At 39.2% G+C, this 21,277-nt stretch overlaps 2 protein-coding genes across 2 annotated transcripts; both read left to right on the top strand. All coding sequences in view use genetic code 11, as the record gives it.

The window, feature by feature from the left end:
• Positions 1–1,453: 1,453 nt before the first annotated feature.
• Positions 1,454–1,922, top strand: EGR_10045 (otopetrin; the record flags this gene model as incomplete). The annotated part of the gene is made up of 2 exons (XM_024499294.1): positions 1,454–1,483; positions 1,665–1,922. 2 exons carry the CDS (start codon positions 1,454–1,456, stop codon positions 1,920–1,922), a joined length of 288 nt encoding a protein of 95 aa, XP_024346304.1.
• Positions 1,923–12,518: 10,596 nt separating this feature from the next.
• On the top strand, positions 12,519–14,177 carry EGR_10044 (hypothetical protein; the record flags this gene model as incomplete). Its single annotated transcript, XM_024499293.1, has 3 exons — positions 12,519–12,608; positions 12,912–13,024; positions 14,096–14,177. 3 exons carry the CDS (start codon positions 12,519–12,521, stop codon positions 14,175–14,177), a joined length of 285 nt encoding a protein of 94 aa, XP_024346303.1.
• Between the last annotated feature and the right edge of the window lie 7,100 nt (positions 14,178–21,277).

Raw genomic sequence — 21,277 nt, 5'->3', positions numbered from 1 at the left:
ACTTGCTGCCTGAGTCTTTTCGCAAATCTAACAATGGAAAACCAAATCGAAATGTGCCGAACTTGTTCCACACGTTAAGGCTAAACTCAAGTGCTTATAGTATGCCTTCGCCACATTCTTTAGCATCCTCTACTTACATAAGATTTGAGAAAATTGCACTACTGATAGGGACATCCTACTGCTGGCTGGCCAGAACTTGATGCCATCAAGAATTCGTCCACTTTCTAGCATCTTATTTGACCGTGTAGATAAATGCAAAGCTGAACTATCAGCCAAAACATTAAATAAGTTTAGTTATATAACGTATTTTGGATTTCATTAATTGTTTTGCTCACTTTACTGTGTGCAAAAGAAATTTAGGATCTGATGACACCAAGACGCTAGCATTAATTAAAGTGCCTAACAATCTGAATTAGGCGACATTCCAGCCTTGTGATGCTCATTTGTTAGTCGAGTAATAAATTTCCGTGCGCCCTAAGGCCTCAAAGACGGCGCTATGTGAAGTCTTGTTATTTCTACAATAAATTAAGGGAATCTGCATGGGTAATGAAAATATTCATTGCAAGCAGTGAAGAATATTTCAAATAAGGCTCAAAACAGCCGTTTTGGAAAATGGTTCTTAAACGGTGCACCTAAGCAAATTTTCCTAAATTATAGTTGTTAACTTAATAATTTATCTTTACATATATTACTAACCGTGTTACTTGGATCTCTTGTGCACTAAATTTGATCCTAGATAGTAATACTTTAACCAAGCTGAATTCGCAGGTGTGGAAATGTGGCCTTCTCATTAACTAATCAAATACATAAATAAGGGAAGATGTAACTTTGAAACAAAAACCTGTGATTCCACATGGACAAGCACTTCTGAGGTCAAATGCTATGCCAAAAAAATTTTTTCGAAATAAGTCACAAGTTTTTCATCCCTGAATAACCCTTGCCTTCCACGTCATGCTCTGAGTGACCTCCCCTTTAAAAACGTAAGCAAAGTTCACTTTGTGCATTGTCTTGGGTCAAAAGCACGGAAACTGCCATTAATGTACCACATTCACATCATTGTAGTCCAATGATGACATTCACGTTAGAGAACCTGCAAAAACACCTACTATCCACCACATGTCAGTAAATTGGATTTAAGAGTCACTTCTACCGATTCCATCAGGGCATTGTAAAAGGAAAATTGAGACTTCACCTCATCAGTTAAATACTTGGATGTCGACACGTGCCGGGTTTGCTTTAATGCACCTAAGTTCGTAAGTGAGTAATTTTGGACTTTACCAGACACCAAAGACAAAGCTTTAATGCATAGAATGCAAATCAAATTGCAAAAGTGAACCACCCTAAAAATTTGAAAAAGGATATTGCATGTAACAGATGGTCGTTTTGAAGTAGAAATTGTTTACTGCAAACAAATGCATTTTTACCAATCGCATTTGTGTTCATCATAAATCAAATGAAAGCAGGACAAACATCTCATTGTCAGGTATTCCTTAAGACAGCTTCACAATCAAAACCCATCGAGTAAGTTGAAGTTCAAATTTTTTCATATGCTGTCAAACCCGAATTAACGTATTTTCTTACTTGTAAATAATCCACTATCACCACATATGAAGGTGCTGCTTATTGTGGAAGCCTTGCGGCGACAAGGTGCTACCTCGGACTAGCTGGCTGAGAAACCGGGTCGTACCATGATCACTTTTCTCCTCATTCTCAACCTGGCCATGTGGATATTGAAGACTTTCGAGTTTAAACATGCCGCCACCCATCCTCTCTACATGACGCACTACAATGAACTCCTCTGGAAGTTCATCATAAATGTCGCTCTTCCACTTATTGTCTTCTTCCATTTTCATTCCACTGTCTGTCTCGCTGATGTATGGAGTTGCACCTACCGATTCTACGGCACTGCATCTCTTAGGTGACCTATCAAATTTTTGGGAAAAAATATATTTATATAGTGCATAAATTGCACTTCTCTGAGATTTTTGCTTTATGGCAGCGCAGTGGATTGTTCGGTGAATTACGGGCATCATCCGGCATTTTGGATAAGTTGAGAGTGTAACTGCACAAATCAAGTAAAAGTGACCTTTACCTGAATCAACAAGATGAGCACATTGTTAAATCTTGATACACACAGATGAGCAGAACCAAAACCGCTTCATATACACATACATCACTCCTCTTGACCATACTTGATGCCGACTACTGAAAGCAAATTGTTGGAAATGGGAGAGGTAATGGCTAGGTTAATTAGTAGTGTGACATCCTTAAGCACTGCAAGTATGAAATCCGTTCATTGCAGCCAAATCCTTAAAATACAGTCTTAATTAGCTTAAGGTAAGTTAGTAAAGCATACATACCCTAGTAAACTACATAATGCCAATTGTTTTTAAGTTTTGGTATATGAATTTATACAATGTAAATTTTTTGAACTTATTGTCATGGTTTCCTTAGTTTAGACAAACTGACACCAAAATCACTCAACGTTGGTACGATACTGTGGTGACTTGATGTGTAGTCTAGCCATGTGTTGAATGACATGCAGGCCTGAGGCCCCAAATACTACACTTCTGCTCCGCGCTGTGGCCTTTGGGAAACGCTTGCCGCTCATCAGCCCTTGTGCTCCATACTAAAATTCGTCCTTTTGCACAACTTTAGATCATCATGATATGAGAAAAGATGCAATACCCCAAAAATCATCAACTCTCACTTCAAGATTGCCGAAGTGAAGAGATGACGCAATGATCAGAGAAAAATTAGAGCAATAAATATAAAACATGATGCAAGTAAAATCAAATGCGTGTCTCTTACATCTGATGATTAAATTATACAAAGTAAACACGAATGAGGGCCAACGCTTTGATAGTGGTGTCAAGCCTGTCCACCTGAACACACTTTTAGGGAACGCGCGACAAATTTACGTCAACTTCCTACAAAGTGAATTAGCATAAACTTTCCTTTTGACATATGCACATTATCCTAGTTCCACTTTGGCTAAGGAGTAATCCACAAAATATAAGCTTTGCATCAGTTATAAATTTTGGGTACTGAGTGGAAATGCATAAACCCGATGCGAATTACTTTAGTTAGGGAAAGTATATGACACCACATTTAGTCCGCTGTTAAATTTGACTGATATTTTGAAATTAAGTAGGCAGACAAGTAGACATTTGTACAGGCATCTGACACACTTCAAACAATGGAGGACATGCCAAAGTGAAGAAGCCTGTGTGGGTCGTGGGGGAGAATGAGCTGTATCAGCACATGTGATTGTTATGGCTATTATCAGAAAGGTAGCTGGCAGGATACAGGGACTCAATAAATACTTTGGTAAATAGGAGTAAGGAATATTTTGGATTTAGAAAGCACCGAAGACGGTGAGACTTTTTGTCATTGTATCGCAAAGCCCAAAATGTGTTCAAATTTTATGCTCTTTAAATTAAAATTTGACGTGACAGTAAGAGAAGCATGGGTGTTACTCAACAGACAATGAGTTGAAACCCTCGTAGGCGCAATTTCTTAACTGATTTCTGTCAAGTTGCATTTATAGTGTTGTGTTTTTAGAAAGCGCCTTTGCGAATTTTATGAAATCTTTGTTGGACAGATTCCGGGTGACTGTTATGTTGAAGTACCTATTATTACCTCCTTCAAACTTAACTTAGGAGGCATTGGTTTACGCAGGACCAAAAAATGTCCAAAATTATTTATTGTACGATAATCACATCAAAGGAATTAATTGCCACCGACCAATATTCTTTATGGAGCAAGGATCCCTAAATTATAATGTTTGAAATTTGCAATTTGATTCATTTGCTTAGCGCTCCTAACTCTGCTTCTAAGACTGTAAGGCATCCTAGAGAAATACCTCTGACTTGGGTGAATGAATTCTCATTTGTATTCATTTTTAGGATGTAACGTGATTAAAAGACAAGAAAGTTGCTCCGTTATTATTATGTTGAACAGAAAACGTGCATATTTATGCTAACCTCCCTTCGCCTTCCTCTTATGACTATTTATCTTTGAATAACTCACCTGAAGTTGATCCTATTGTTTGTGATTACTTGCAAGGCCGATGTTGCAATTTTGCGATGATATTCCTCCAAGGTAAAACGCTACTGATTTGAAGCTCCTGGTGCATTTTTTGGATCATGAGGAAATGGTATTGAACAATATATCACTACATCAAACTCCATTGATTCATTACATTACTTACATAATTAAGGAGGTTTTTATGGAATGGGAAGCCTTGCAACTGGAGGTGAATTTAAGAGAGAAAAAAGAAGTCAATTTAGTGACATAATTTCGTTTATGGTTTTCCACATAGATCCTGCCATGTTTACGGTATTAACTATCACCCTCTCCTAAATTTGCGAATGTTTGCAGAATGTTTTCATTGCCTAAAATTAGCAATAACCACCTTGTATCGCTAGGTAAAGGTCCTAGGTGTAGTGGAGCTCATTCCGTGGTTCCCAATGGCATTTCTACGTTCAATGCGTCTTTATGCTGTGCGGGTGCTTAACTCGTGAAACGTGACGGAATGGTACTGTGAAGACGACTTTTTGTGAGAGTTGTGAATAAATCCATTCATGTACATTCACACTTGTGATAGATCAGCGCTTTTGATCAGCATAGGGTGAGGCAACTAGTCGAAGCAGCGATGTGAAAAGAAAGGCCGGGATTTTCCAGATCGCACCGATTTATATGATTAAACTTGTCACTATTTTACAGTGTGTGAGCCAAACGAAAGTGAAAGTAAAACGAAAATGCAGAGGTTAGCAATATTTGCACAGGCATTTTTGTCCCATCTTCCGTGTAAATAATCAAAAGTAGAGGAAGGTGTATAGGTGTAGCTAAGATATTGTGCAAAATTAGAGTATTTAAAGCTTTGCCGAAATAAATGCGTTGACCTGTAATGATCGTCTTTTGCTGTCCATTCCAATCTAGGCCGAAGAACACAAGGTAGTTTACAATTAGCTTTTTCAGAAACGCACTCATCTGCCATTAATGCCATATGCTTTATATGCCAGTCAGAAGTTAACGTGATTTTCTGCTGTGAATTTGGCTCTCCTATTTCTGGTAGTCAATACTGACATCTGCACCTTGGTCTATTACATAAAACTCATTATGTTAGGTTTAGTTAAACGTGTATTTTTGACCATCTTACCAAAGACATGACCTTACAATAAAAATCTGAAAGAGATATCTGCCATCTTCAAATGCTTTGACAAAGCGTAGTGATTTACATGCGGTATTTTTACAACTAAGTTATTCAATTTAAAAATGCATTCTGATTGACAAAACTTAAACGATGCTGCATTTTCTGTGTTTTCCGAAATTTGAGTTTATTTTATTGCGTAGCGCAGTCACTTGCAAGCCGCTCAATTGTCACATTTGTGCGTACGTAATTTGTAATGGACGCTGCAGCCTTAGCATGGCCTAATGGCCCGTGACAATTAAATAAGCAATTTTTTAAATGTACCAACTCGTAGTAATTGCCATTTACACTGTAATCCGTGCAATCGAATACCAACTAACAATCTGCGTTTCCCATAAAATATACTTTTGCTTTTGAACGACATAGTGTGCATCATGATGTTTTTGGACATAATCAACAATTATTAATCTTACAGTTAAAATCCCTATTGCATATTACGCAGTTAAACTGACTCTGCGATGTATTATTAAAATCTACGGCACTTTGCCGGCTTTAATGAAAAAGAGATCAATGATAGCGTGCTCGAATATAATTTAAATTTAGAGGTGCACAAAACTTCTCATAATATAAGAATAGGAAGTATAGGTATGCAGTAACGTAAGTAACACTTTTAGCATGGTGTGCATGCAGTGAGATATTTACGTTACAGACTTATTTGACATTAAGTAACAGATGTCCTGATAAATAGCACACTATAAGTGAGGATGCAAAGGATCGGTTCATTCTTGGCGATTTTATGATATGCTAACCATTTACAATTAGCTGAGAAGTGACATTCAAATCGTAATACGTTATCCCACTCTAAAAAGTCCACTATGTCGCCCATGTTTCAGAAATGAAGAAACATTAGCAAATAGCAAGACAAAGAAACTAACGTCTTTAAATCGAACAAAATAGCAAAATAAAAAAATATGGAGGTTTATTGTGAGTAATAAGCTGAGTTCTGTGTTACTGTTTCCTTACGTATTCCAGTGTTCATTGACTAAAAACTTTCGAGTGGTAGATTGATCGCTGAGGCAACAACTTGTTGACGAGTTTTTCACTCGTGTGTTCGTTAATTCAGAAAATAACTTTTGCACAATATTTACTTCCATGGAGTTATTGTTTCCAAGCATACATGATTCGTCTTACAGAGTTGGCGACGTTTCTTTGACACTTGAAAAATATTAATAATTTGGTTAGCTGCAGGAAATGATATTGTGGAATGATTGAAAGCAAGAAATCAAGTAATAGTTACCTTAAGTCTTCAATTGGAAATGCCATAGTGCACATATATACTAGATGTTTCAGCACAAGGAGAAACGTTCTGTAACGCATCATTGCACATTTAGTAATTGACAGCAAACCTATCAGAGCGGATATTTAAACAGATTTAAAACACTGACAACAGCTAAATTCATAAATTGCAAAACACTGTTAGTTGGTTATTGAGAGTAAGCATCATTCAGCAAGCAACAAGTTATCTTTCATTTTATGCTTATACACTTGGCCTAAGTTAGCGTGAAAAAGCAAATATCTAAGAAACCGTGGGGAACACTAAATTTGGCTTATTATTATGGCTAATGGCTAATGTTAGCTTATAAAAAAGTAACTTTACAGCTATAAACACATGATGATTAGGTACTGCAAACATTAACTTTACTACAAAGTTAAAAGTCGTCTAAGCATACCGGACAGCCATACCCACATATTTTTTGCTTATAATTTCCAGTGATTTTCATTTGTTCTTAGGCATGCATGTCGATTCTATTCCGCAGAAAAATGATAATCATACTGTTAGTCTGAAAGGCGATTAGGAGATCAGGGACATCACATCCATTACCTCCTTACAAATTATTCCAAAATTTATGTCAGCATTTTGTAAAACATTAAAGGCATTGCAATCGTGACAGATGCAGGCACGCTTCTAAGCCATCACTTAGACCAAGCGCTTGTCTGCTCTTATGGTTCAACTGGGTTCTATTATTCGATTTGATAATTTCCAGAAGTTGAACATTAACTTTGTTTTTAAAGCTTGGTCACAAATGATTTGATTTTGTTTAATAAATAAATACCTTTAATTGAGTTCTCTTTGCCATTTCCATTAGCTGAAATAAATTCAGCAAAAGCGATTGCTAATCTTCACTTTGACTGCTTATACTGCAAGTAATTGCCTCGAGTAAATCCTAGTAAATGCTGCGTCTTGCCTGCTAACAGCCTATGGCACTAAACATGTTAAGCAATTTAGCGCATTCAGCTTGAATCTCAAATTTATAGCAAATTGCTTTACAACGGATGCTTTCTCCCTGTTTGTCTATTTCACAGAATCTTAATTACTACCTTTCCATCAAAGCAGCCAATTACATAGAAAATTTATAAATCTCTACAATGTTAAGCTAACGAAAGAAATGCTCTTCAAAAGTTGGATACAAAATTATCACTGGTGCTTTGATTTTAGTCGCGATCACCATCACGCCGCATTTGCGGCTATACGTTAAGGCCAGCCAAATGTGCAACAAGTAGACGTCACATTATCTTCTTCCCATTAAAGCAAAAAGGCTGTAGTATCAAGAGTCCTGGCTGAAACCGCATTAAGATTAAGCTTAATGAATAAAAATACATTATTAGGCAACACAAGAGCGAGAAGTCGATCAACACAGGATGACGATCATGCCGCAGAATGGAAGTACAACCTGTGGAGACCGAATTGCCCACCCAGGTTAGCAAGGGGTTAACAAATTATATGATTGCTAATATTCACTTTTGGGACCATTGGCTTATTTATTAATGTCAAGCACAATGCATTTTCTAAGAATGCAAAACCAGCGTGTTAGTAAAGGTAGTTCAGCATTGTCCTCCACTAAGACTTCCCAACTTTACCAATACTAAATTGCACCAATTACTCGGATTAAACATGTGAAAACGCATAACATTTGCAGGATTATTAAGCAGTCTTCGCATAAAGTAAATTCTTTATCCGTTGTGTAGGATTTATCGCTGACACTAAGGTGTCCAGTTCGGCACAATCCATTTAAAAGTCCCTGTTGCTACTCATATGATTTACAAGCTATGGTAGGGTGAGTATTTTTGTATAGGTAAGTTATGTCTCATCAAGTGGCCTAATACTGCATTTTTGTTTTCCGCAATGCATTATAGATCAGCCAAGCGATACTGAAAAGTGAGAAGCCCCGACAATGACATCTCAATCAATTGATGCGATGTCCAGAGTTGGTGACGTTGGATCACATAGTGAGAATGGAGCATTGACATTAAGAACTATATAGAGGTTAAGTGCTCCTTCATCCAACTAATTACTCTCTCGACTTTGATAAAAAGCGCATCCTTGGCGACATGTGCGGTTTGCTTGGTAGAATAGAATGCAAAGTAATTGCAATTGTCTCAAGTTTGAGCATTTCCGTGGCTTTGGTTGGTGGGTATAGACTTACCACTTCTCCAGCTCTGGTGTGATATTCGTTCACAGCCTGCATTCGATCTCCATTCTTAGTGCCCTATTTTCATTTTGTGATCATACATAATCAGCAACTCACTTCGCATTAGGTAATATTAACATTAGGAAGGAAACCCTCACTTTATACTACTACAAACAAGAAGCGATGCCATAATGAATTGGGTTGTAATGTAGAAATGTACCAATACAACATTCTGCATAGACACAATATAATCTCATCACAGTCAGATCTGTCCGCACGGCTGAACTACCTTATTCTGTAAAAGGCTGCTTCACTGCCTTCGTACTCCACGCTCACCGATGTTCCCAGGTGACAAATGCGCACAAATAATTGTTAAGTTCAGCGTTGTCACAAAAAGCCGAGTCTTTCTAATATTAATCTACTGCAGAACATCGGCAAAAGGACGAATACTTAATTAGTTGCCCATGTACACTCATCAATTTACTTAATAATTTATCGTGATGATAATCAGATAACGGTTATGAGGTACAGGCGTCCCAAATAAATGCATATATTTGGTGTTACATAAGGGTAAATCCTTCCTTAAGCAAAAATTTATATTATGTGCATTGTGGCCGCCGATTTACTAACCCAAAAACCTTATAATTAATTTTTAAAATTAACTTTAATTATCAAGAAAACAAGGGACAGTAATAAGTTGCCTTTATCTGATTGCGCCTGATACTATCGTGTTGGCAAACCATTCCTCCAAGTAGATGAGAATTTCTACCAAGCCTGGATGTGCTCTTACTTTCGTCAGGTAAAATTGTGGTGTGTAAGCTGGTAATTGCAATTCACTTCACTGATGCCAGTTGCAAAAGTGGACTTTTAGTGCTTTTATCGGAGTAAATCTTGGTAAGCCTACACGTTCTCTTTGCCCTTCGTAGCGTCAGCAGTAACTGCTTATTTTCGTCGTAATTCCTGACTTGGGCATATTTGGGACATGACCTAAGATAGTAGAGCTTATCGATATCTATTGGCAAGGTCTAAAAGGGAGAATTCGTATAGACTGCTAATTTTTCTAGTCAGCTGGAAAAACTTTGCTTTCTGACCTTCCAGCTAAACGGTAATGTTAACTGAGGTGGTGTCATCTTAGTGACAGTGACACCTTAAGCTCATTCGTGGCTTGGACAGTGGAGAAGGTGACCAAATTTCTGACCTTTAACAAAAAATGCATGTGATCTTTAATGACAGGGTTAAAAGAATAGCACATATGGTGAAGTGCTCAAAACATGCCCCAATAATTTTGCCACGTGCTCTTTTCATTGCTAGAAGACGGTAACATTATAACTTCCATCCACTTGTGCTTTTACATTGGCTTCTCCATGTTATCACCCATTTACGGCAACTACTTAATTGAGTGCACAGCAATCAGTCTGCAGAATAAAAGAAGCAGTCCTGCTTTAACCCTTACCCGGAACTTGGAGAAAATCCTTTTTAGCAGTTGTAAGTATGCAAAGGAATGATTTTTGAGGTTATAGTGTTTTTTATGGAGTCAAGTTTAAAACCATTCCGCTTATCGCTTATTACTGTGTTTGGCATATTTCGTGGCCTTCAAAAGCCCCATTGAAATGTTTCTTGTTAAGAAATCATTGATATTTAATGTCATATGTAGAAGTATCGTTTTATCCGAATGCGGCCTAAATCTCATGCAAGTCAACCGGCCAACTGCCCACAAATCCGTAGTCGATATGATTATCTCTTGTGCGTAAAATCATTTCTGTGAATATTTTGGTGTACCTTTGCTCTTTAGAATTAGGTAGTGAATAACTTTACAAGGTAGGACAACTCATCTGCATTCTTTTGCATACTGTTCATAATACCATAAGTATTTGCTGTTGAGACACCAAAGATTAAATTTTAGAAATGACTTGTTGAATGCTAACAAATAAGGTTTAATAAAATGCAAATTTGTGGCAGTGCAGCCTTTCCAGTCAAGTCCAATGAATTTTTTGGAGGTAAGCAGAAAGAGTCCTTTCCTCATCCCTATCGCCATCTTTCAGGCTTTGTTCTATACATGTTAAGGCACGCAAAGAATTAAAAGCCATCGAGTGTTAAGGAAGTATGTGACATTAATCACACTTGGACTCACACATAAATGACCCACTTGGGGATTCCAAACACCCTCCAAACTCATCCTAACACGTTTTTTAGGAACCATAAGAAACTTTAAAAAGGATAACTGGAGTCCTAAACATGTAGGGCTAATGAAGTGAAAGGAAGTTTATACGATGGTAAGGCATTCGCATGCTATTGTACCCGTGGCTAATTATAAAATATATATCAAAATATTTGAGGGCGAGGGGTAAGTAACAACACTAGACATCGCGTTGGAGGAAACTAGAACGTAAACAAATACAAATAATGATAAAATAAATTACACTTTACGAGCTCTACTTATTTTTAAATAAACAGATAACTGGTTACAATTTGACACTAATTTGAAAATCAAATGAATCCAATTTCGTAACAGCTAACAAGCCTTACATTACGAATTATCTTGCACCAATAGTGTACAGCTTTATAATAACAAATGTTTAATTACAAAAATAGTCGAAGACTCATAATTTTTAAGTGGATCAGTCCTTTGCCTCCTCCATTTAAATAAGTTAGGCCATATATCTACGAACTGAAAGGTGAGAATGAAGCTTGGTACATGGAGGAATGCCTACAGGGACGACTTGACCACATGTGCACATTCATTGCACCCCAATTTCCATTATTTGCAGAGCATTCCATGCAGTAAAAGCAGAACCCTGAATCTGCCGTATTTTGATCAGCAGCATATTGCACTAAAATATGAATTCTGAAGGTACTCGTGTGAAAAGGCCAAATTACTGTAGATCGAAAAAGCAATTTTCATGTCGTCAACTACAACCATCTGCACTCACAAATGCGGTCCCTAATGAAATGAATGAGGAGCAATTCAAAACAGTCTAATCATACCAGACACTGCGAGCAAGTACAGTGGTTTGTGCCCATTATCAAGTATTGCGGTATCATTTTCATTTTAGTTTTTGCAAACATATAAATGTAACAAGAGAACATTAAAGATATGTTTTGGATTTTCTTGCCTATTTGGTTCAACAAAACGGCTTTACTGGCTGCGAATGGCGTCAAGCAAATTGGACTTAATTCAGAAACCTTTTACTAAGTCACTTGAAATATCCTAAGCAACGCATTTGATGGAGGCATTAATTTGCATGTTATTTTTTTTTTTTTTTTTTTTTTTGGTTCTAAAACTTGCGATTGGTTACATCAAAGCATTAATTCGGTTACTTATTTAATCGTGGCGAAACTCATGCATTTATGCATGCTTTGCGAAAACAAACGACACCCACCTTGATAGCTACATTTCTTGTGTGTTCGAAATACATTGCAGTTGTTGAGTGACATAAGTCACGTCAAGGGTTCATTCTAACGAAGGGAGAGGTGACAAACGCCAAATTTCAAAATAGTGCTTGCACCTCACTCAGCTTTGTCCTCAGGTCCAAGCATAAGCAAGCCTCCAAGGATCACTGATCGCATATTTATTTCGGAAGCGCAAAGTAGGCATTCTTCCAGTAGACTGCATTAAATCCACCTTGCTTCATCAGCATGTTTTTACCTGCTTAACTTTAAGCTTACTTTCTCTTAACCTTGATCATAAATTCCTCTGATAAATAAGTTGTTCTGTTTTTTCTCCTCATGACAGGCAGCTTCTAGACTCATCTTGCCCGCATTTTTCGCCTCACAACACACCCACCTTGACGGCTACTTTTCTTATTTTCTTGGAATATGGGGCTGACGTTGAATGACATGGGGCATGTCGAGCAGAGACAAGTGATATATGCAAAATTTAAGAAACACTGCATATGCCTTACTCGGCTATTCCCTCGGGTCCAGGGATGAGCAATCCTCCAATCCTCCATTTAGTTAAGAATTTCAAGGCAAGCAATCTTCAGGTAGATTGCATTAAATCTGCTTTATCAGCATGTTTCCATCCATCTGATTTTGAACTTAATTTCCCTTAAGCATACTTTCATCCAATGGAGAAGTTTTTTCATAACAGGCAGTTCCAGGGTTCAGTTAAGCTACATTTTCTGGTCTTGCCTTAGAGGGGACACAATTCCAGACGTCAGGGACATTGTTCGAGTTAAGGCAGTTTATATGGAGAAGACCTTGAGGAAACCAGTGGCCTGTGGTTCCTGTGAAGAAGCTATCGGGCTCTAGGCATCTAAGCAATCAGGCGCACTGGTCTTTGATAGGCTACAGGACCCCTAACGTTCCAACTTTTCCCTTGTGACGGCTACTCAACCGACGCGTCTACTACCGCCACCGACTTCGACGCTGCCGCAACTGCTAATGTGCTCCTCAAAATGTGTGATTACGCCTAGTGTGTTTTCCAAATCCATCTCAGTAGCCACCTCCTCAGTTCCTAGTTGCAAAATCGGTGACAGAGACAAGTGGCAACACCAGTGATGGGCATATTTCGGAAGACTCGCGGGCGATTTTCCTGCAATATAAACGATCTCTTGAGCTGGCTGGAATACAAGCAGAAGCTGGACAGTAGTGGAACAAGGATAGGGAGTAGTAAATGTTAACTTTGTGAATGAATCTCTTTCATGATGAATGTGCCTTAGAAACAGAACGGCTATGTAACTTGCATTAGGCTTCCACAGCTCATCCGCAAAGCTGCTGTTCAAATGGAAAACTTGATGGGTAAGTCCATGTGATACCTAATTATGCCGGGACTCAGTATGTCTTGGCCTTTATCCCTGACAACTTTCCTTATTTAGGAGCTTTTACCCAATGCTCCGGAATGCACTCCACTCTTTGACACGGAAGAGTGACACATAGACTGCCATAGATGATATTATCAGAGAGGGGTATTGTAAATAGCGTTATTTTCTAGACGGGCTCCTTCGTTATCTACTTTGTGGCATGACGTCTTGTTTCTTTCATTTCTGTTAACTTTCCATCAACCCTTTGGGGAACTCATAATGAAGATTTACCTGGACCTGTGAGTATCAATATAATTAAGTGGAGAAAACAGTGGGGTGCAAAAATGAGCATCCAGGTTTTCTACTTAAAAAGACATGGAAACAATTTTTTTGCATACTTAGTTAAAATTTGCATTCTGCAAAACAAAACGAGGCACAGTAGGTTGCGGGTCGCCAAAGAAATCAATTTTGTGGAACTCGTACCAGAGACAAAAAATGACCTTAGAAAAGTTGTCACGACCAGAAGCATTAATAAAAAGGCAAGTCGAACCACAAAGACAACGTAGCACCATTTGGAAACGGGAAAGGTGAGGATACGAAATATCGGCCTTACTTGGGCGATTGAGGGGAAAGTCAAAGTCCGGGTCTCGGAGGGGGACACTGTAACAGAATAACTGCAATGTGGCTTCAATGTCATCGTCAGAAAAAAACATTTTGCTTATTTTTAGGACGACGAAGAGCGGTGATAATGATAATGGGGACGATTATATTGATGACAGTAGGGGTGATGATGGGGAAAGGTCGAAGTAATTGGAGAAAACAAATAACTATAAGGAAACGGATGCCATCTAAATATATAGTTTAGTGATTGGACTAAATCATTTGTAACAGCTATCAAATAATGCATTTCTGGCTACAACAAAGTCTGCAACCATCTATTTGTTTATTATTTGATGAGTGAATCAATGTACAATATGGTGAACATCATTGGGGAGAAGGATAATTATGTTGATGAATCGGTAGGGGGATTAAAATGATTAGATACGTGAATAGAGTTTTAGTAAATTAACTACAAATGAGGGAACGTGGGTGAAAGAATAAGAGGTAATTGAATGAATGATTGAATGAATGTGGGGAAATGTCCAGACGAATGAACAAATTCAGAGTGAATGGACAGAATGACTATGAGATAGATTGATAAGGGACATATATATATGAGTAGGCAGATGTGAAAGTGTCTGACTGCATCAAAGAGGAAACAATAAACGATTCCACTATGGAATGTCACATCCACTAAATCACAAATTTGCATCTAAACCATGTATAGCCCTCGACATTCCCCTACTTAGGACCAAATCAAATAATTCTTTCCCAATACGCTGATCAGTCACGTAAACCAAGTTTAAATAATCATGTTGCATCACTGAATTTGCCTTAAAAAGCAAAACTACAAATACCATGAGCAGATGGAAAGATTTTACATTCCAGTACGTCTCATTAAACGTTACATTGAGGACACACCAATGCAAAGCTTCTCTGATTCCAAAATTGGTTAGAATGGCTGATATCCAAAGACGGCTCATGATACGACACAAGATATGTCGCGACACGTGCCATACGATCGGTGTCCACGCCTGTCACTTGGTAACAAATGCAACACACAAGAGTGGAATGGGCTTACTGATGCTGTGCAACGCCAACGACGAGTGAAGTACAATCCGTGAGGTGTAAATGACAAAAAGAAATTGAAGATACCCACAGTAGGTGATAAACACGATCTCAAGGTGATGGTGAAACGTGCAGTATTACTACTTACGTCATGATGAGTGTTTATAATGCAACATCAACATTGTCAAATATTCACATTCAAAGACTTTTACCTTCGTCATACGCCCAAGTTCTTAGAACTTCTTTGCAAGTCAAGTGATTTTAACTTGACCGATTGAAGCACATGAATGTGCATTCTTTTAATGCCGCCTGGTGACGTCATGAGTGGATTATATCAGACACTTTATGAAGTTATTCACAGTCATGTATGCAAAAAAGGTGCCTACTGTAAAAGAAACAAGAAACTTGGAAGCTGTAGTCACTATCGAGAGCGAATGTAGTGTTTTATACAATTATTACTACTGGTGATTCATGGTGAGCGCTGCGACTGGACCAATATTGTACTCAAAACTCTTTTTTCTCAGGGTCAAATTTAGTGTACATTATTTGGAGAATGATAAGAGTTAGGGGAGAATATTCTCCCCATACAAAACGGCACAATATTTCAAGCCATTTTATTATTAGAACTAAACAATGAGATACAAAATCGCTCAGTGCGGTTTGGGTACAATATCAGAAATATTAGAAATAATTGTCTCACTTCGTCCCTTTGTATTCTCCTCCCACTAAATCACCAAGTTTATTTTAGCAGCATTTTTGGCATGCAGATGATCAAGTGCCAAGCACGGCAGACGTTCAGTAAACAATGCAAATATGAAAAGTGAAATGCATAGATAACGCAGACGTAATTGTTTGCTTGCTCCTTTGCAAGCCTTCACCCTTTTTGAAAATATAATTAAATTGAAATCAAAGATTAATTCGTGATTGGCCCCCATGTTTAAAAGAAATCCATTCTTATATTACTTGGTTTCAATTGGGGCCAAACAAACAGAGGGCGCATCACTTGCTTTAATTTTGGAAAGGCAAAAAGAATGGTAGATTGAATTAGGCGATTCACAATCTTCGACAGTATTCACCTTCACTTCTTAGCATCAGTAATCCATGTAAAATAGATGCACAGGTCTAACTGAACTTGTTTCTACTTGTATATATTTGCTTTTAATATTTGTGGGAGGGAATGACAAGGGCTTATTTTGTGCAGCTGAGAGCGCTGGCGTGTAGACTTGGCATCCTGAATGAGGTAGCGATCGTTTTAGTTTGAATGGTAGAGTATGAAGGAAGCCATGGGAACGCATCAGGCATGATGCTCTCCCACCTTATTCATGGTTAGCATAGTGTAGCATAGCTGCTACACATAGTCAGATGATACCTCCACACATCCCGAAATGAATGCTTCCCAGTTCGCAGGTCAGTTGTGACTACTGACCATCACATAAGTAGCAACATCCAGGTATCCTTGATCAGAAATAGCACCATAAAGTGTTTTCCATGACCCATCAGTGATCCATTGACACCGACTGGCATTCTAACGGCAGGAAATTGACATTAGGCTGCCAGACCACTTGGCATGCGTCAAAGTGTCCAACTTGTTCACCCTCAGGTGACCTTCGCATTCAGCACGCACTGTAAAAGTCGCAGCACTGAATGCCCTTATGTTTCCGTCTGCAGTTTAACGATTCCATTGGTCTTCGTTCAGCAGACCCTATGCTGCTAGGCATTCTCAAGTCCTAAATTTTACGTAACATGTCATTCTGTTGTATCAATGATATTGTGCACGTGCAAGAACTCATACAAGTGGCTGGGTGTCAGCGGTACCTCGAAGGTTTACAGTAAATCCCACCTACGGCACCTGCACTAAAGCGATGAGAATGGGACGGGACCATCACCAACACCAATGGATGCGGAAATTCTAACAAATAGCACTCGACGAGTGAACAAGTACTTCGACTTCACCTCCAAACCTGACTAACGCCATAGACGTGTGCCTTAAAAAATGTCCAATTTTCGAATTTTACCCCAAATACCGGATTGCCCTGTCAAGCACAAGTTCCAACGTTTATATGCACGATCCCAGTGCCTGTTGCCATACCAAACACTAAATGGTGAAAAAAAACAGGCGACCTAGACTCTCCTTGTCACTTATAAGTAGGAGGTGGAGATTCGCGGTTATGTCCGATACCCAACTTTCCGCTCCCTCCGGCGTGTGAGTTGTGGTGACCATGATCCCAACCGGGGAACATTTCATGCCTCTCTTAAAACCTTCCATGTCGAACGGTCACGTGAATGAGCTACGACCAACAGTGCTTCAATTTGCAAGAGAATATCCCCATCGAATTCATACATGCTGTGGTTCCTTGAGACTTTCCTCAAGACAAAAGAGGACATCATACTCGAACAGAACACGTATATTTGGCATGCAGTAGGACTTGAGGCCACTGGCACGGACCAGGGGCCAGCCCACCATGCAAAAGTATAGTGGCCCCTTTGACAAAATCAAAACTTAAACAATCAACCAACGTATTTTAAAGTCATCCTCTTTTGAGCTATAAAAAAAACACCCACAAATCAATCGTGCCACTCATCCAGCTTCCATGCAACTGACCCCAACATCACCTACCTTTCTTGGTATTACGACTGCATCCGCAGTTTTATCCTCTCTGCAACTGGATTGAGGGCATGGGGAAGGTGCTGGCCATCACGCGTGTCCATAGCTAGTTGTAGGAACGCTGGTCCAAGAGCAAACAAGTCAAACTACACAAGTAGGTGGAATACGTAGGAAATGTGAAGGCAAGAAGCAGCACAATTAGTTCTAAGCCACCGAAGTGGGATTTCCATCTACCCAACGGTACCTGCGGCAGGTGCAAAGGACTGCACCTCAAGGTGGGGAAGCACACCTCACCGAGGTAGATAAACAAAGAGACCAGTTGAATATATGCAACTAAGATATTTTCCAATGCAAAAAATGTACACTTATGCGCACTTGTAAAATGGCAAGTTCCTTCCTCCATTTATCCACACTCGCACTACTGACTGGTCCTTTCTGCCCACCACCTCATGAACGCAGAAATTACGACACCACATCGAACGTACTTTGCAGACTTCCAACAGTTTCATCAAAAACTCATCAGCAAACACTAATCGCCAAAACGCCCTTCAGCAGAGGTATAGTCGCGACGAAATACATGTCCTTCGCAGGCTCGGAGAGAATGTAGCTGGTACACCACTTCATGTGTTCATTCTTCTCAACTTTCCTTGACAGAATTTGAAGTTTCCACTTATTCGTCACCCATGTCACCAATCTCCAACGCGAAAGGCATCCCCGTACCTATCAAAACAAAATGAGATGTGGATAAATAATTTTAAACATGGTGAACTACTGCAATAGTCTTACCAATCGAGTCAACGGATTGACAGCTAATCCAATGGTGGCGTAGGCTGCATGTCGACGTCTCGAGTGTGGCAGATTCCTTACTACCTCGGCTTGTGTTTGTTCAAATTGCATCTGCTGATGTTGCTGAATATGCGATCACGTTCATTAATGTAGAGGAGCATACGCAAGTACCCTTCGGCGGACACTGCAGCTGTATCCACACCCCATAAACCCATCATATCCTACCAATATGGATATTATAACAATTTGGACAATGCAACCGTCACCAAGAAATCGTGAAAAGACAAGTAGCGAATTCCCACTGAAAACATGCACATCAAATCTGCCAAGACACAAAATGCCCCTTAACAACTCCTAAGTTGAAATCTATTCCCATCTGAGCAAAGCACAGAGTTATAATAAAGTCCAATTTTAAATCTAGTGTTCCTTATTAATCCCTCGTATCTAATCAGATGCAACATCACAAACAGGTTTATTCTTCTTGGTCTTGTAGAGGCAAGACCATCATTGACATCAGGTAGGGACTAGAAATCGACTGTATTTCCGACCAAAATCCTGCCGTTAAAGCCTGCAAAGAACTCACCAAACCAGCAGACAAAGTACTAAAATGCAGACAATGACCTTGAAATTGACTAATTAAGCGAGCTGTTGCGAAAGCTTTTTTGGTATAAAATAAGTTAAATTTACGGTTAATTTTTTCTGTCAAAACAGACCTAACCTTTCTACTAGCATTTGAAAGTCACAAATGACTCAATTTTGAAAAAGCAGATGCTAACAAACCGTTTAACCGAAGGGAAAAAAACATCTGGACACTAAAAAGTGCTGACGCTCAAGTCTTCACTTTCTTCGGATGTTACGGATAATATAAAGTGGCAGATTAGAATAGCATTTGTTGCTTTAGATATATTTTGGAAATGATAATTTTTGCATTGAATCGCGTTGGGGAACTTTTATTAGTCCGGGGGCACTGGAATCAGCACCGACTTAGAGAATATCGGGTACTGATCACTTCTTTGTACCTGGTAATTCTGACCACTCCTTCTCTACGAACTTGGGGTTCTCGGAATGCTCCTCTCAAAAAGGTGCATTTAAACAGCATCAGTATGACTTTGCCTCCTCGTCTTCTGACATCGTGCCCGCAGCTCCCTTAGGTTCCGTATACCCTCGAGGTGTACCGTTGAGATGAATACAACTTTAGCTGAATTGCATTCATAGTAAACATCATGCCTGCACGCTTTACACTCAATGCAGACTTGATCCCCTGAAGGTGTCGGCAATACGTCATGTCGAGATGTGTGAGAAAGCTTTTGGCGAAATTCCTGGAACTTCGAAGAGAAGATTCTGACTGTGGGATTGAGGACATCCAAAATCCTTACGTCTAGGCACACCCTTCATGTGCTCGTAAAATTAGTCTTTTTAGTAAACAAGTGACGGCAGGAGATGCAAATAAAAGGGTGACACTTCTAGCAAAACTTTTCCCTTATCCTTTGATTGCTTATTTGCAGAACTTCTGGGTTTTCAAAAAGTTATCATGTTTCGGTTTAAACGCTCAGAGTAGATAAGTGTAACTCACCACAATGCGCCGCGTTCATGTGATCGCTAAATTTGCTGTCCTGAGAATGATATCATACAGTCGAGGCAGATGTGGTTCCTCATTTCGGCATTCCTCAAATTATCTTTTCGCGACAACTCTCCCTTACTCCCTTCTGGTACGTTTGCTATTCACTGTAAGAAAGTCGGCGTCATTTGGCAAGCTATCGTGCTTGAATCTAGTGTGAATATATTTAAACCGCGCAGTTTTGCCACAAGTAGCATATTTCACTGCAGCTAATTTACATGCTTGCCATACTCACACATAAAATTTGCAGAAAAAAGACAAGCAAAGGGCATTTGTATGTCACGAAAAAGTTGGGTAGTTATTAAGTTCCTACATCCTTTTGCCTACTTTACAGGCTGTACCACCATTCCAAATTGATGTGTAGCCTGTCACAATGATCGCCTTAAATCCACCTTAGCACGTCATCTTCAAATGTGAGTTGGAGAACGGTAGAGGTGGTTTGGAAACCTCTCAGCCAGTCGGATTCTTCACAATTATCAAGTGAAGTTAAACATACGTATAAGCAGAGAGGGCATGAGCCACGTCAGCAAATACTCGAGACAAGTGATTCTTCTCGAGAGGGTATCAAATAATGCCAATGACCCACCATATATTGTGAAAGTAAACGGCACCAGTTTGGTGATAATAGAGTCCGTATCGAATTCCCCACTGCCAATAGCAAAGTGGCCACCTTCAAACTATAATTTGAATGATAACGATTAACTTCGGTAGCTATACAAGTTTATTGCAAAAAAACAAAGGCATTCACAGTGATCCCTGTACAACATCTTAAACACGCTTGCAGCTGCTGCAAAGTCAGGTCAATTTAAAATTGGTAAAGATATGAGAACAAAAGAATGATGACAATTAGAGCACTGGCCTCGTTCCTAGTAAATGTCTTTTCGGAAGCTTTTAACATCTGTACATACTGGATGGGCTCGTAATAGTGCCCGTGCCAACATATACGCATGTTGTTGTTGACTGGTCCCCTGACAGTGCTTATGATGTGGTGATGTGGACGAGAATGGTGTGAATCTGATCAAACTAACAACCACACAGTCGATGGATTGTAGAAGAATTGGTGGAGCAAATAGCCTTACTACCAACGTAATGAGCAAGCCAAGAAAGCGCTGACAGTGTGTACATGCCTAGAGGCTAGAGGGTGGATGCCGCCTGAGTCTCAGTCAGAGTGCGGCTGAGCAGCGGCCGAGTCTGTATGTCAGTAAATTCAGTTACACTTAATTATAACATTTA

Source organism: Echinococcus granulosus, assembly GCF_000524195.1.
Source record: "Echinococcus granulosus chromosome Unknown EG_S00185, whole genome shotgun sequence".
Taxonomy (NCBI): Eukaryota; Metazoa; Platyhelminthes; class Cestoda; order Cyclophyllidea; family Taeniidae; genus Echinococcus; species Echinococcus granulosus.
This window is presented reverse-complemented; position numbering and strand designations above follow the sequence as displayed.